The 14,643-nt window shown below is 40.7% G+C and overlaps 2 protein-coding genes across 12 annotated transcripts in view; one reads left to right on the forward strand and one right to left on the reverse strand.

The window, feature by feature from the left end:
- Zfh2 (Zn finger homeodomain 2) overlaps nt 1–8,414 on the forward strand; it is a 386,236-nt gene extending 377,822 nt beyond the window's left edge. For 7 of the 10 annotated variants that reach the window (XM_083034260.1, XM_083034259.1, XM_083034256.1 and 4 more), the window contains one exon: nt 3,024–8,414. In XM_083034260.1, coding sequence (XP_082890386.1) covers nt 3,024–3,742 — 719 coding nt within the window. In that variant the 3' untranslated portion in view covers nt 3,743–8,414. The remainder of the gene's footprint in view (nt 1–3,023) is intronic. The other 3 variants (XM_083034263.1, XM_083034264.1, XM_083034266.1) reach the window with 3 other exon arrangements.
- Nucleotides 1–14,643, reverse strand: part of LOC145934056 (uncharacterized) — a 137,428-nt gene that overhangs the window by 84,199 nt on the left and 38,586 nt on the right. The gene's annotated exons all lie outside the window — the stretch shown is intronic.

The following is a 14,643-nucleotide window of genomic DNA, read 5'->3' on the forward strand; positions in this document are numbered from 1 at the left end:
AATAAAAATAAATTAAAAATATATATGAAACTTTTTCTGGACTGCAATACTGCTCTATTGTACTTAAATAAAAAGCTAATAGGTAACACATTCTAACTCGCATTACAGAGTCACAGAAAGTTCGTTTCAATTGAGAGCTGTTTGCGCGTATTGAGTACCATATAAATGCTCTCCATTAGCATCATGGTCAGAGTAATTCCCGGCGCAAAGGATTAAAGCATAGTGGCATGCTGAAATTAAATAATGAGTGTCCGTCGCGATGACGATCACTGGGGACTTGGGAGCGGCCGGCAATCAGAATCTCGCGCATACACACGACGGGTCACACATTTACACAAAAACACACATCGCGACAGTACCGAAGCACTACTATCTCAATCCGTACGCAAATGAGCCCCACTGAGAAGACGGGACGAAAGTGATGTGCGTATATGGTAGCGAGTGTGTGCGTTTCATCGTATGCATATATACACCAGGAGATGAAACTTACGCGCGCACATATACATACAACACAATCTTCGTTGACCGTCTAGGAGAAGAAGGTGCCGGAGGAGGACGGAAGGGAGGACGAATCAGAGCCACTCAAAGGAATAACTAGTGATCATTAAGAGTAATAATCTCTCTCCTCGACCGTTTCGATTGTTTCAAGGGTGTCACACGGATCGTCCGATGACGCGCTACGCGTTATTTAACGATCTTCCTTATTATATTATATTATATATCTTCGTTCTCTATAGCGCGCGCACGCGGCGAAGAACTGACAATGACCTTGGAAGAAAGAAGGCTAAAGAGATCACATTATTTATCACATCAGTCCCGTTTCAGCTCCGATTGAGCTATGCTAAAATTCAGCGCCAGAAATATTGCAAATATCAATGTTTGTCGATTCTACATCTCGATCGCAGGATCAAAAATATTATTTTTTTTATTCTAAAAAATAGATATTATATTTTTAAAATTTCAAAATAAATCTTCTATATATGCGCATATATGTATAAAACTTCGATGCAGAAACAAATTTATTAACTCGATAACTTTTAATCGACAAGAGCTGGAAATATTTTGCTTAAATGATCGAAATTCTTGTATATAAAGATACGTGTCAGCGATGCAATAATAAATGACAACGAATTTCATTATCTTAATTAAATTGTTTAACATTTTACGACATATGTAGAAATATTTACTCAGCAAATCTCGCAAATTAAATTCAAAAATCTCACGATTATTCACGTAAATGAAATTAAATTCGAGCAATGACTCGTGATTTTTGTCTCTTTCACTCAAAGATTACAATGATATTCTAATTCCACAATAATGCCTGTCGTCCACCGCACGTTAAGCACACGTTTATTTGCGCGCTCGACCATCATTATTCAGCCGATTATATCAAACAAGAAGAGCGGGCTGCCTCCGATACCGACGAGCGAGAGCCCGTGGGGTCCCGATAATGAATTTGCCACATTCCCGTGAACGCTACGAGGCCGTAAAGGGGAGAGCACAGAAGAACGAGCAGAACTGTACAACGTGGCCAATGTTGTTGCGTTAATCCCCCATTTATCCGTAACACTTTTCTCTCTTCTTTACTGCACGGCCGTGCCTCCTCGTTCCGAGAAAGGCCCTTTCGATGGCGGAACATAAAAACGCGGATTATTTGCTCGTCCAATCGAGGTAAACCATAATCCACGAGCAAAATACGCGAGAGCGAAAGAACGGGAGAACCGAAGAGAAACAGAAAGAGAGAAAAGTGTTGGTCAAACAGTGGATCACCGTGAGTGTGTGTCACGGCTTCTCATTAGAGGACAAAGAGGGAACGGAACCGGGCCCTGGCACTTCGGGATTTCGCCGTTTAATAACTATCAATTCCAACGCCAACGTTGAAAGACGAACCGGAGGAACGGAAGAGAAAAAGAGAGAGAGAAAGCGTTCACCCTCCTCGTCTTTCTCGGGCCTCCCTACCAGCTCTGATAATTACAGCCGTGCGTCCAGCGAATGAGCAGGGGTATCATTAACACTTCCTGCCTCATAACGACTCCTCATCTGATACACGATACGCGGCAATATAGCCGTGCGTCACTGCGTAAACCTGTCAACCCGCCTAATCAACGTCGGAACATAAGCTGCATCCTTCCTCGCGATCGTGCATGGGTTGAGTCGTGGATCCGATTGAAAAACCAGCCGAATTAATTCAACACATTCTACGTTTCTCTTTTCGATCGCGTCTTTACGAGAAAGGAAAAAAATAAGACAATAACTCCATTCTACTTTCTTCCCTCTGCGACGTGCATGATCCTGAAATTAAAATTAATCGTTCGACGAGGCGTCAAAAGCCTTTCGATACGCGGACTTCGGGTCGTCGAGACGGCCGCGGGAATTATCCCGTCAATGCGCATCGGCCCGCGGGCGAGCTAATAACTACCAATTTACCTGTCTCGCTCGGGCAAAAACAGGTTCCGCATAAATTCTTCCCCGGTTACTTCGGGGAGTGCTATTATGACAACTAAGTTGGCACAAATCAATTATGCCACGAATGTGCCATCTAGCTTTAACTATTTTTCCTTTACAGATAATTTTATATTTTCTTTTTGAAAGTCTCGAGTTACACGAATCGCTGCGCTTACAGCAATTTACACAAGTCGATTTCGAAAGAAAATCTTCATCATTATAGTTACAGTATATCTTTTAGACATTCATACGTAAAGCAATTTAAATATAAGTGGCATTTATTCTACTCGATTGCAAATTGCTTTCGCGTTGCGAAAGCTGAATCTAAAATTGATCTCACAATCAGTTGCGATCCTAGTTGATATGTGCAATGATAAAATACGAGCCTGTACTCTGAAAGCGGTGTAAGTCCAGTTTCATAAAGATAAATAAATGCAGGACGAAAGATGATTTCATCGACGCGAAACTCGCGCGAAATTGGACCGACATATAGCGATCGGAAATTAAAACGGCTCGTGCGCGACAATATTTCTGTAACGAGTTTTCTTACAAGAACCGATTTCACAATTTGCTTTCAGTAGCGGCTGCGGGCTTGAGCGGTGGCCTACTCGGGGGTGGTCTAATGTCGCTGCACGTGGAGGGCAGCGCGCAGGTGCAGGTACCGCGGGCCTTGATGCAGGCGTTCCTGCAACAGGACCCAAATCATCCGGGCTTGGAGACGGTGCGTCTGCCGTGCGTTCCCGACGAGACGAACATCGCGCCGCCGCAGCACTGCCGCGAAACGGAGCTCGAGCTGTGTCTGGTGTGTCGTCGTTGCGGCCGAGCATATCCGCAAGAGTCGACATTGCTGGCGCATCAACGTTCCTGCTACCTGGGCAATCAACAACGTCGGGGAGCCCTACGTCTCGTGCAGATGCGCTATGCATGCTCGCTCTGCGAACCCGGCATCCCGACGCGCACTTACACTACCGTAAACGATTGGCGTCGCCACGCCGCCGAGACGCTCCAACATCGTACGCGTCTCGAGGTCGCTCAGCAGCAACAACAGCATCAGCACCAGCAGCAGCAGTTCGACAGCGGTGCGCAGTCCGGTGAAGAAACGAATCCGCTCACGGACGAGATGGAGGACGTCGTCAATCAGATCACCCTGCTGGCGGCTCGCGCGGCCGCTGAGAGCACGACTAGCGGTCAGCCACAGGCCGGTGAAAGAACCGGTGGTCAGGACAACAACAACGGGCCTGACGCCAAACGACAAAAGCTGGTCCAGGAGGTCACCGCCCTCGCCGGGGCACGTTAAGCGCCGCCAGATCCGGGGGTTGATCTATCTCTTATCTCCTCCAGGAGAGATGTGCATCATGGCATGTGCGCGATGGCATCGAAGAAGATCAGTGGAAGGGGACGCAAGAGGCAGATACATCGAAGAGAGGCGGAAGAGAGACAAGAAACGGATGGACGTCGCTCGGAGAAGGTCCGGATTCGAGGACGTCGCAGTGAACGACGAGCCAATGTTCCTAACCGGCGATGAACGGGCAGCACGGGTGTATACATCTCGCGGTGGAGCACTCCGTCGCATCGGGGGCATCTGCCCCCTAAAAGGTGGTAAGAGGGGGGCAGGTAGGGGAGGCATTACTACTCCGGCGTGGACGGTGGACTAGTCGTGATCACTGGAGCACGCGACGATTCTCTCGTAAATTTTCTTGTTCGTGTATCGTGCACCGTCATCGCGCATCTCGCCCTCCACTGTCTCCCTGCCCCCTAGCCCCCGCCCAACGATTCGCCTATTATTTTTGTAATGCGAATCCCGCGCAGCGCGCGCCGTGAAATCGCGCGCTCTCCAAAGTTCCTCTCGTAGCACGAAAGAAAGAAAAAAAAAAGATAAATAATGAAAAGAAGAAGAAGGGGAGAAAAGGTAGCAAAAGGACAGAGAGACTCTCGACGAAGACGAGCGTCTAGGTGGAATCGCCCGGAGGACGATCGAACAAACACGATCGAGAAAATCCTAATCCTCCTCTTGCCGGTCAATCAACAATCGGTCGGTCAGTCATCGGTTCGATCGGATCGAGCCGATCTTTTTGGGCCCATATCTCGGAGCGATGCGCGCGGTACATTTACAGGAAGAGGGTACGAAAAATCCCGAAGGGAGAAGGGAGGGAAAGTATGTCGTACGCGACGTGGAACGACGCGCGTCGAGGTGGGCTAACTTAAACGTTCCTATGTAAAGTAATAATAAAGATTTAAAGCACACATACACACACAGAGTTACTAAAAAAAAAAAAAAAAAGAAAAGGAAGGAGGAACAAGAGGAAACAAGCGGATGCTGCTTAGACGCGGCGTTTAATAGGATAGATGGTGTGTGCGGCGCGCGAAACTAAAAAAAACGCCGCCACCGTTACACATACGTACGTACATATTCATATACATATATATTATATATATACATACGTCTATATATATATATACACAGGCATATATATATAGATATTTGACTGTCTCTCTCTATCACTCTCTTTCTCGTTTTGACGCGCGTGTGCACGGACCTGTGTGTATGTGTTTGCGCGTGCGTATGTGTGCATGTGTGTGTATGTGTCGTAAATCGTTCAGCGATCGTGAAAAATGTAAAAAAAAAAAGAGGACACCATCGCGCGTGCTTTGTATTCGCCGCGAATAAGATAGAGATATCCACGATTCTCGGGAAAACGATGAAAGAACGAAGAAAAATTCACATAATAAGCGTATATGTACACATACACACACACACACATACATATATTTACTCGTATTTCTGACACACATATATTCATATACATACTCACATACATACATATACACGCACACGCACACACGCGTATATACATATATACATCGGGCTCGGCACGTACGTTTTTTAACGTTCTTCATTTCCCATAATTTGATAAAACGAGACGTAACAAGACGGCGGACGAAAGGGAAAACGATGGTATATAAAGGCGGTATAATAAACCCCCGGTGCCCGTCGTCGACACGATTCGCGTGCACGAACGAGCAAGCAAGACCCACAAACATGGTTCCTATATTTAATAAATTATATTTATTAACGCTAAACAAATGATTAGTAATAATGTTAATGATAATAATAATATTATTAATAATAATAAGTAATAATAATAATAATGAAGCTAGTAATAATAATGATAGTAATAACGATAAGTATTAGACAGCTGTCGGTAGCTATAACGATTATCGCTAAGCAACGCTCGATGATCGAACAACCGATCGACATACATCGACGCTCGGGGGGGCACCGTCGTCGAAAGGACAGAATCTGATCTCTGTGTTCTCCGATCTTTCTCTCTCTCTCCCCCTTTCTATCTATTTCATTCTCTCTTTCTCTCTCTCTCTCTTTTTCTCTCATTCTATCTCTCTCTCTCTCTTCTCACGCGAGCAAGGAAAATTCGAGCAGAAAATATACATGCGCGAAAACAGGATTTTAAAATCCTCCGAAAAAAAGGACCGAATGTACGTCTGCAACCTAGCATAAATAAACATTTTAGACATTTTCGATTATGAATAGATATTATTATTACGTGAAATCAAGACGCTTTAGTGATCTGAGGCTTTTCCAAACAGAATAAAATAACAACTTTTAAAATTAACAATTGCAATTGAGGCTGGAGATTTAAAAGATCATCTCGCATTTAGAGCAAAACGTTTTAGCGACAGACATCACCCCGTATTTCGCAGGTTGAGAAAGGGATGGGGGGGAAAGAAGATTGCGCCCTTTCGATTGGCAACAGGAGAGAGATTGTATAAAATCGAGAACGACAAAGAATTCACTACTAGCTGGTAAGTTACGGATAAATTATGATTAAACTATAGAATGTAAGGAGGAAATGGGAAGTACATACATGTGCATCGACAGAGACGATATACAGACACAAATACACAGTACACAAAATACACTTTCTTACTCACACACATATAGGTATATACTATACACAGAGAAGAAAGAAGTATATATATATGTATAAATAAAAAAAGAGGAATGAAAATTGAAGAGAATGAATAAGAGAATAATTAATAAGAAAAAAAAAAATATATATATATATATATATATTTCAGTAGATAAATATATATATATACATACATAAATATATATATATATATGATGTTGTGACGTACTAGAATCCTCGCGGGTACTATCCGGAACGATGACGTGTCTACACGCGTACGTACGTCGTGTTCCTCGCTTTGGAAGCTCATTCTAGAGCGTTGACGAAGAAACGAAAACTCGCACGATATGCGGCGCCTATACGGAATGCCGGAAGTGCCACCGAAAGTGCACAAAAAAATAAGGAGACGAAATCGGTTTTTTGCGCGCCGCAGCCGTGAATTTACGCGAATCATTAGAGTAAAAGAAAAAAAGAGTATACCGCAGATATCGGAGAAGAACGAGTGATGGATATCGCGTGGAATGAAGGGGGATGCTGGATAGAGAAAATGTACCGGCGAATGGGCGTATTCGTCTTTGGAGATATAGGACTCGGAAAAAGCGCGAGAGGGGGTCTGAAAGATTCGAGGACGTTATTAAACATGTGTATGGTGGTCGATAAGATCAAACGAAACGCGAAGTAATAATTATTTTTAAGGTACTAAGCAACTCGAGGTTCCTGTCTGCAAAAGATGCTTTTTCTAACGTAAAGTTGGTAACGATTATTAATATTATATTTGAATTATTATTATTATTATTATAGATTACTATATTATATTTATATGTACGTGGTCATGTATTGATTATTATCTATATAAACGTTACAGCGTTGAACTAGTATACATTTACATATTCCAAGAGACACACAAGAGGGCACACACATACACACAAACATACATACACACATATACATACCGTACACTAGCAAGAACATCTAATCGAATCGTTAATATCGAAATTATCAGCCGATCGTCTTTCCGACCGGCACGATCCACCTTTACAGGACGTACCGGGAAAATTCAAAGCGAAATCTCTCTTCATGTAAACCAATACCTCGCAAAATAAGACAATTAATCACGGGGTGCGATTGAATCCCGTAGAATTATTAATTAGGGCAATCGTCGCGCGCGTTTAGCGACCGCAAATTCGTATACTGTCTCTTCGGAATCATTTAAAAAAAAAAAAAAAAAAAAAAAGGATAACTCTGTCACTTTCATTAGCACGAGGCAAGATGTTCCAAAAAAACGTCACTTAAAAGAGACGTTTTTGACTGCGAGAGAGAGAAAGAGAGAAGCGAAATTCACAATATTTCCCTTCGCCGCGTTTCCTATACGTATATACGTGTTATAATCGTAGAAAGGCGAGAATGCGCTTGAACGCACAAGGAGATGCGCTCTTCGACGGTGTCCATCGCGATTCTGGTCCTTCGAAAATTGCTCGCGGAAGGCGGAGGTGGGCGACGCGTTACCGTAAGGATCGTATTAATTATTCATTGAGACACACGAATCAAACACACACAAAAATACGTACACACACAAAAAAAAATACACATCTACACACACACGCGCGCGACACTGAAATCGAATTTTGTGTATGAAGTCGGAGCTACACATCGCATACGAGCGTGACACTCAAAACGCGATTACGTACGTGCGCGTGTACGCAAAACCGGCGCGTCGGCGGTTTTGGCGTTTTGAGTTTCGAGTACGGGAGATTGCGTGATAGAGTAACCGAACCTCGCTAGCTGTTCCTAAAAATCAACAATGAATGAGTGATGAGCGTACGCGGAATTATGTAATGGAGTGAGATGAGCTGATATAATGAGAGGAGAAACGAATGCTATATATACATATATATATTACTGCGTTGCGAAAGAAATTTTAAGCGCGGTCGACGTCGCCGACGCCGTTTTTTCTCTTTTCCGTCGATACGAAAAAAAAAAAAAAAATAATAATAATCCGGACGCCTCTCCCGCGTATAGGATGCAAAACGATCGATACGATGATGATAATCGTCTGTCTCTCTCTTCCCGCGTGCGGAACGCGATCGATGATCGGGATCGGGATGATATCGCGAGGATCATCAAGTGCGCATTTTTACAGAAAACTTTTCGCCGACGCGATTTTTCTCCCTCGACGCGGAAGAGAGAAGAGATACGGTCGGAACAATTTGTGGCGAGCTTGCTACATACTTTATGCACGCTCGATGACACTGACCATATATAAGCGTGTCGTGCTCTATGTAAGAGCAAACAGTCGGAATATCGCGTCGGTAGAACCGTTCGACGACGGAAGAGGCTACGGTGACGTCCAAGTTTTTCATTTTTGTAATCTCGTTGAGTTTTTCTACTAAAAATGCGTTGAACGTGTCTATTTATTATTAACTTTATTCGATTGCCTATATTGCCTATTGTGACTATTATTGCCATTATTATACGATTATTATTATCATTATGATTATAATAATAATTATTATTATCATCTCATTATTATTATTACGTTATTACACTATTGTCATTATTATTACAATTATTATTGCATCATTATTGCCGATTGACTTGCGAATTTGTTCGAGCGGTACTTGATTGACTATTAATTAATAATGGATACTAATTGATAACGATAGCGACTAATTCTTGTGAGAGATTGCCATGTGTATATCTATATGTACTCACTATAGGGCACACCGTGAGCCACTGGTGGGTCCGCATACCCACCGAAGGCGCGGGGCACCCGAAACGCCGTCCCGGGCAACCCCGATGATGTTGGCGCCACGCATCGCGGCTCGGCACGCGATTCGAAATCGGACATTAAGATCGAGTGAAATCTCTCATCTTGGAAAGACCCCCCCCCCCCTTTTAAATGGACAATGACGGACGATAAGCGCCTCTTTTCGCGCCTCTCGCTTGGGCCCTTTTTGTAAAACGCGGAGGCGCAAAGAGATTGGCGATCGAACGCGAGAAAATACGTTATAGACAGCTTGGGAAAAGAAAACAACAGGTTGACGGTAAAGATGACTGACAAGACGTTCCGCTCTTTGTAGAAAAAGAGATACATCGCGCGTGTTTTTCGACATGAGAAAAGGTAGACGAATTTTGCCGCAACGCGCATTTTTTATTTTTTGCGAATATGAATACGTTTTGTAGTGTTTCACCGTATCTTCGATGTTAAGTATATGTCCGCGTCTCGCACCTTTGGTTCTAGTCAGCCGGCTGGTTTCCTCGCGGTCTCGTTTTATCGAACCCACCCCCGTTTAACCTGGCTCGTCGCGTCGCGCAGAGGGTAATGAATTTACGCGATCGATGATCGTGCGGGGGAGAGAAAAGACAAAGCTAAGTCCGCTCGGTCACCGCTCCAAGATCAATGCACACATTTTGTATTACGTGTACAGATTTATTAATATCCATTCTCACAGTGCCATATACGCATAAAGTCGCGCACGCGCGTTTAGATTCTATTCTACGACGATGAAGAGAGACGCGTCGCACACCTAGATGTATCACGACGATGACGATGACGATGACGATTACGACTACGACGATTATGACATCGAACACGGTTGTTGTACCTGTATACGCACGAAGCGAGAGATATACGCGAGCGTGAGACACGCACGTACATACACGCGTGCATGCGAGAACGGAAAGAACCGGGAAGATGATGAAGACGGCGGAGCCGCAATCGTAGGTGCCAACATCGTGCGGAAGAAACGGGCACGGTGCAATCATGTTCCTATTAGGTTTCATATCTAAGCGAGTAATTAATTATACCAGTAAATATAATGATGATGATGAAGGATACGATGATATTAAATATTATTGAATATATATATACATATAATATATGTATATATATATAATATACACCAAACTAGTCTGCGACATTGCAGAATTTACCCAAACCTATTCTTTATCTTCCCCCCTAAAATCAGAGACAGAGTGCGTATAGCGTATATAATGCATACCATTATTTTCATTCATGAGTGCGTACATTATGCACAGCCAACGCAATTCATCGCGCGCAGTTTTGCAGCGAGCGAGACAAACGCGATACTCTCTCTCTTTCTCCTTTTCCTTATCTCCTGCACCCTGTCACTATCCTATCTTCTATTTCCCTCTAGCTTTAACATTAATTAATAACATTAATTGCCCGCGCACTGCATGCGAACAGAACCCATTTCAGACTTAAAAATTCCCATCTTCCGGCTTCGACCAGTCTGATCAATATGCAGACGCATCGTCTCGAAAGTATTATCTTCATGTCAAGAAAAGTCATTTAAAGAACGAGAGCAACATGATGAATGATGAGAGGGGTGAAGAAGAAGATTACGATGTTAAATAATGCTTGGTTCCTAACTCGTTATTCAGAGCCGACAAATATCGTCTGGGTTAATTTCGTGTTCGCTCTATCAAACGTAACTTAAAAAAAAATCCCTCGCGAGATATTCAATGATTTCGTTACATATTCCCTTGCTAAATTCGCTTTTTTGTGAAAACATCAATTTAAACTCAGTTCAAGAAATTCGCAATTGCTAAAAGTTATCTATTAGAAAATATACTCCATGTATTAATTTAAATTTTTGATAAGGATAAGTTTGAAAGATGCCACGGAAGCACTGAACATAAATGACCAATATTTCATATAATATGCATATACATATAATTACAAAGACAGAAAATTTTTTTCTTTTATCATTAATAATGTCTAAATTAAGTAAAACTGCCAGTTCAGTGTATTAAAAACTTGAATGGATTAACTATTAAACAAATATAATGTTTAATTATTAATATTAAATTTATAAATGTTATCATACACGTAATACTAGGTATATCATTAATTAAATATATTTGTTAAATATTATTCTCTCGTTATAAGATTTTAAGTTATAAATAATATAAGTCAAGCTTGCATAAAAATAACTTTCAATGAATCCGACTTTGAAAAAAAATTTATATTATAAAAATATCGGGATATAAAAATCAGAAAATAAATTGTCAATACTTTCGAGCTATGATATAAGCTGTCGAATTATCTTTAAAAAATTCACAAAATTACATGACAATGTTGTCGAAAATTTTATCAACGTTCGACCGCGAATATTGTCGCGAACGCGCGAGCTGTCAAGCGGCACTGCCATTCTATTACGCTGGATTTCATTTTATTTCCGGTTTGCGAGGCACCCTATTTCCGACTGGCGAAATATTAGTTCACCCGCAATTTACATAGAGACGCGAAACACGCTCGCTTGAAGAACCAATGTCGCGTGATAAATTCGCTTATCGGCAGCAACAACGACTTGACTGCCATATTTTCAATCACGACTCGTGCTCGCATTCTCGTACTCGTTTCTCGACACGATCGGTGTTCACGCGGTAAAATATGTTGCCGATTATCCTCTATCCGTTCCATATTGCGCAAAAATATTTTACATAAATAATATTATATCAACCAGTTATATAAAAATAATTTTTTTATATTGAATTATGCGAGATTCCCGTTTTAATTATTGCGATTGAATGATTGCATTAATAAAAATTGCATTCGACATATAATCATCTTTGCTATCAAGCTGCCAAGTTTTGAATATATCTCCTATTTTATCTATTCCATTCCTTTCGTCTTTCAATCCCTGCACACTGAATTGCAAACTCGTTTGGCTTTCGAAAAACCCAACGAGTAAAACCAGACTGTACTAAAAGAATCTCGACGTATTCTATTAAACGCTAGTTTATCAAAAAATCAATATTCCTGCGTGTTTATTGTTTCCTTAAGCTTCACTAGAATAGCAGGATGGTTTTAATGTACTGCTTGGCCCCCTTCATAAAGAAATTAAATTAAGCTTTTTACTCTTTCGTCATTTTTTGGCAAGATGGGAAGATTTATTTCAACGAAAGCTATTACACAGTAAGTATGGATTTGAATTATTCTAATAAACTATATTTTTTCGTCTAAGATTTGTTTTAATAAGACTTTATATAATTATATTTGTATCGAAATAAAATCAATTTTTTAAATAGCTATTCTTCAGCTTCTGATTTCAAAATTAGAATAATGAAAAAAACTTGAATTTCATTGAAATTTAGAAAAAGAGGTAGCATTAAACTTATATATCACAATAAATATATACAATAAATTATTATTATTATACTTTATGTTCCTCAATATGCAGGATTTTTCTCTTATATTTGTAATAATGTTAAGATTATTAATTTATTATTTTGTGATCTTTCATACCATATGACAATATTAAACACGGTATTTATTTTTTTATATAAAATCAAAACTCATCTATCGAGCGCAAATAAATAAATGTCAGATTGGTCACTTCTTTAGAAATAAAGGTGACTGTCGTATCGGCCAGATCACGCCCTGAGGGAAATTCGAGCCAGTTCAAAGAGCACGCCCAACGCTCGCGATACACCTTTCTTGTGTGCTTATGATGTATAACAGTGTCACGGGTAGCCCGTGTCAGAGAAGAATTACGACGGAAGTAAGAAAAAGGGAGGGAAATGGAGAAGAGTCGCGCTCGCGAGCTATCCGCCCGTCTCGTTCTCGAAGAGTGTTTGCTCGCGAGATGGAACGCAAATTAGGTTTGGACGGGGATCGAACCCCCATCGTATCGAAATAAAGGCGGCACGTAAAATATACGCCATCCAGCCACCCGTAACCTTTCGGAGCGAAAGGAATGAGAGGAGACTATATCCCTGCACTAAAGCTTGTAGACGCTGTCAAGTCCCCCTGTACCATGGAGCAACGAAACGCTTTCCTTCGCAATGTCGTTTCGTATGCTAATCCTGATCTCGTGTGTACCTGTCTTTCTTTAAAATTGAGGAATATTATCAATCTAATGCATAATAAATCGATATCTAAATGCAAGAATCTGTAGCAGCTTGCTAATTAAAGAATGCTCAACAATACAAGATAACACATTTATTTTTCTTCAATCGCTTATCACGCAGGCAAAAAAATTGTTTTCTTACACATACAAATATATAAGAATAGTCTAGTATGCGACAGAGCGATAGTCTTACTCACATAAGTTGGTGATTGCATGTAATAATCGAATCAAAATATAAATTAAATGCTGAAAAGCCATTTAAATTCATTTAAAAAAATAATATCTTGTAATATCAATTTGGTTTATAAAAAATATTAAGTACGAAAATTGTATGTATACATAAATGTACATGATATATATAGTAACAAATAAATGAGATATATAAATACGTGAAAATACTACATATATATATCTTAAGTATATAGTTAGTAATAATATATTCATGAAAAGCGGGGAGCGTATAATCAGCCGAAACGACTCAGAACGAGCATTATGCTAATTTCGAAACCTCAAGATATTAATGTCGTTTTGACGCAGTGCTCTTTTCCATTTCGTCAAACCTCGTTGCACGTTTCTGCATCACGCTTAACTCAACCGATCCGCGTCGTAATGGCGGCACGCCAGGAGAGTGACGAGTGTCTCTATATAAATTTAACGACACGCCGTGCATAAAAACATTTCTCCATTATACGGGATACACTCTACGAGGTAGCAGGTGTTAACGTTATTGCCCATTACAAAGTGCTCCTCTCGAAAAGATTTGCATAAGACGCTAGACGACTCATTTCGCGCGCGCGTTATCGCGCCATTGTCGCATTATGCATTCTGAAAGATACAGCCCGTGGTACCTTGCATAATTTGCGAGTGTAAAAAGACATCCTCCGCGATATCTCACTTAAAGACGCACCTGGTTGAGGAAACGGGGGAGTCTGGTGAATGGCGAGAATCTGTCGTTTAATAAATAATTGAACCATTGAACGGCATAAATTACTCTATTCTTTCTTTTAGAGTTGAAAAAAAAAGTTTAGAGAAAAGATACAAAATTATATGCAAAAGGATATTTTTTTATAAAGAGAACAGATCATTTTGAACCTATTATATCCAAACAATCTTAAATAATTCTTTAAAAGCTTTAAAAAGTAAATTATTATTCTTAATAATTGGATTGTACAAATTGTATGCGGATGAATTTAATGAATCAAATGAGAAGAAAATATTTTGATTATATAACAGTATATTTCAACTGTATTATGCTCCAAATTCCAAAATTACAGAGAAGACGTAGAGAAAAGTCTCCTCGACGAAAGGAAATGCAGAAATAAATTCACCTATATACGGTTTCCGCGTATCCTAACCATTTCCACTCAATCGTATCGAGTACACCTACGCCATTA

Source organism: Prenolepis imparis, unplaced genomic scaffold (assembly GCF_030444845.1).
Source record: "Prenolepis imparis isolate NDT839.2.m4 unplaced genomic scaffold, iyPreImpa1.0 SCAF_3, whole genome shotgun sequence".
NCBI classification, from domain to species: domain Eukaryota; kingdom Metazoa; phylum Arthropoda; class Insecta; order Hymenoptera; family Formicidae; genus Prenolepis; species Prenolepis imparis.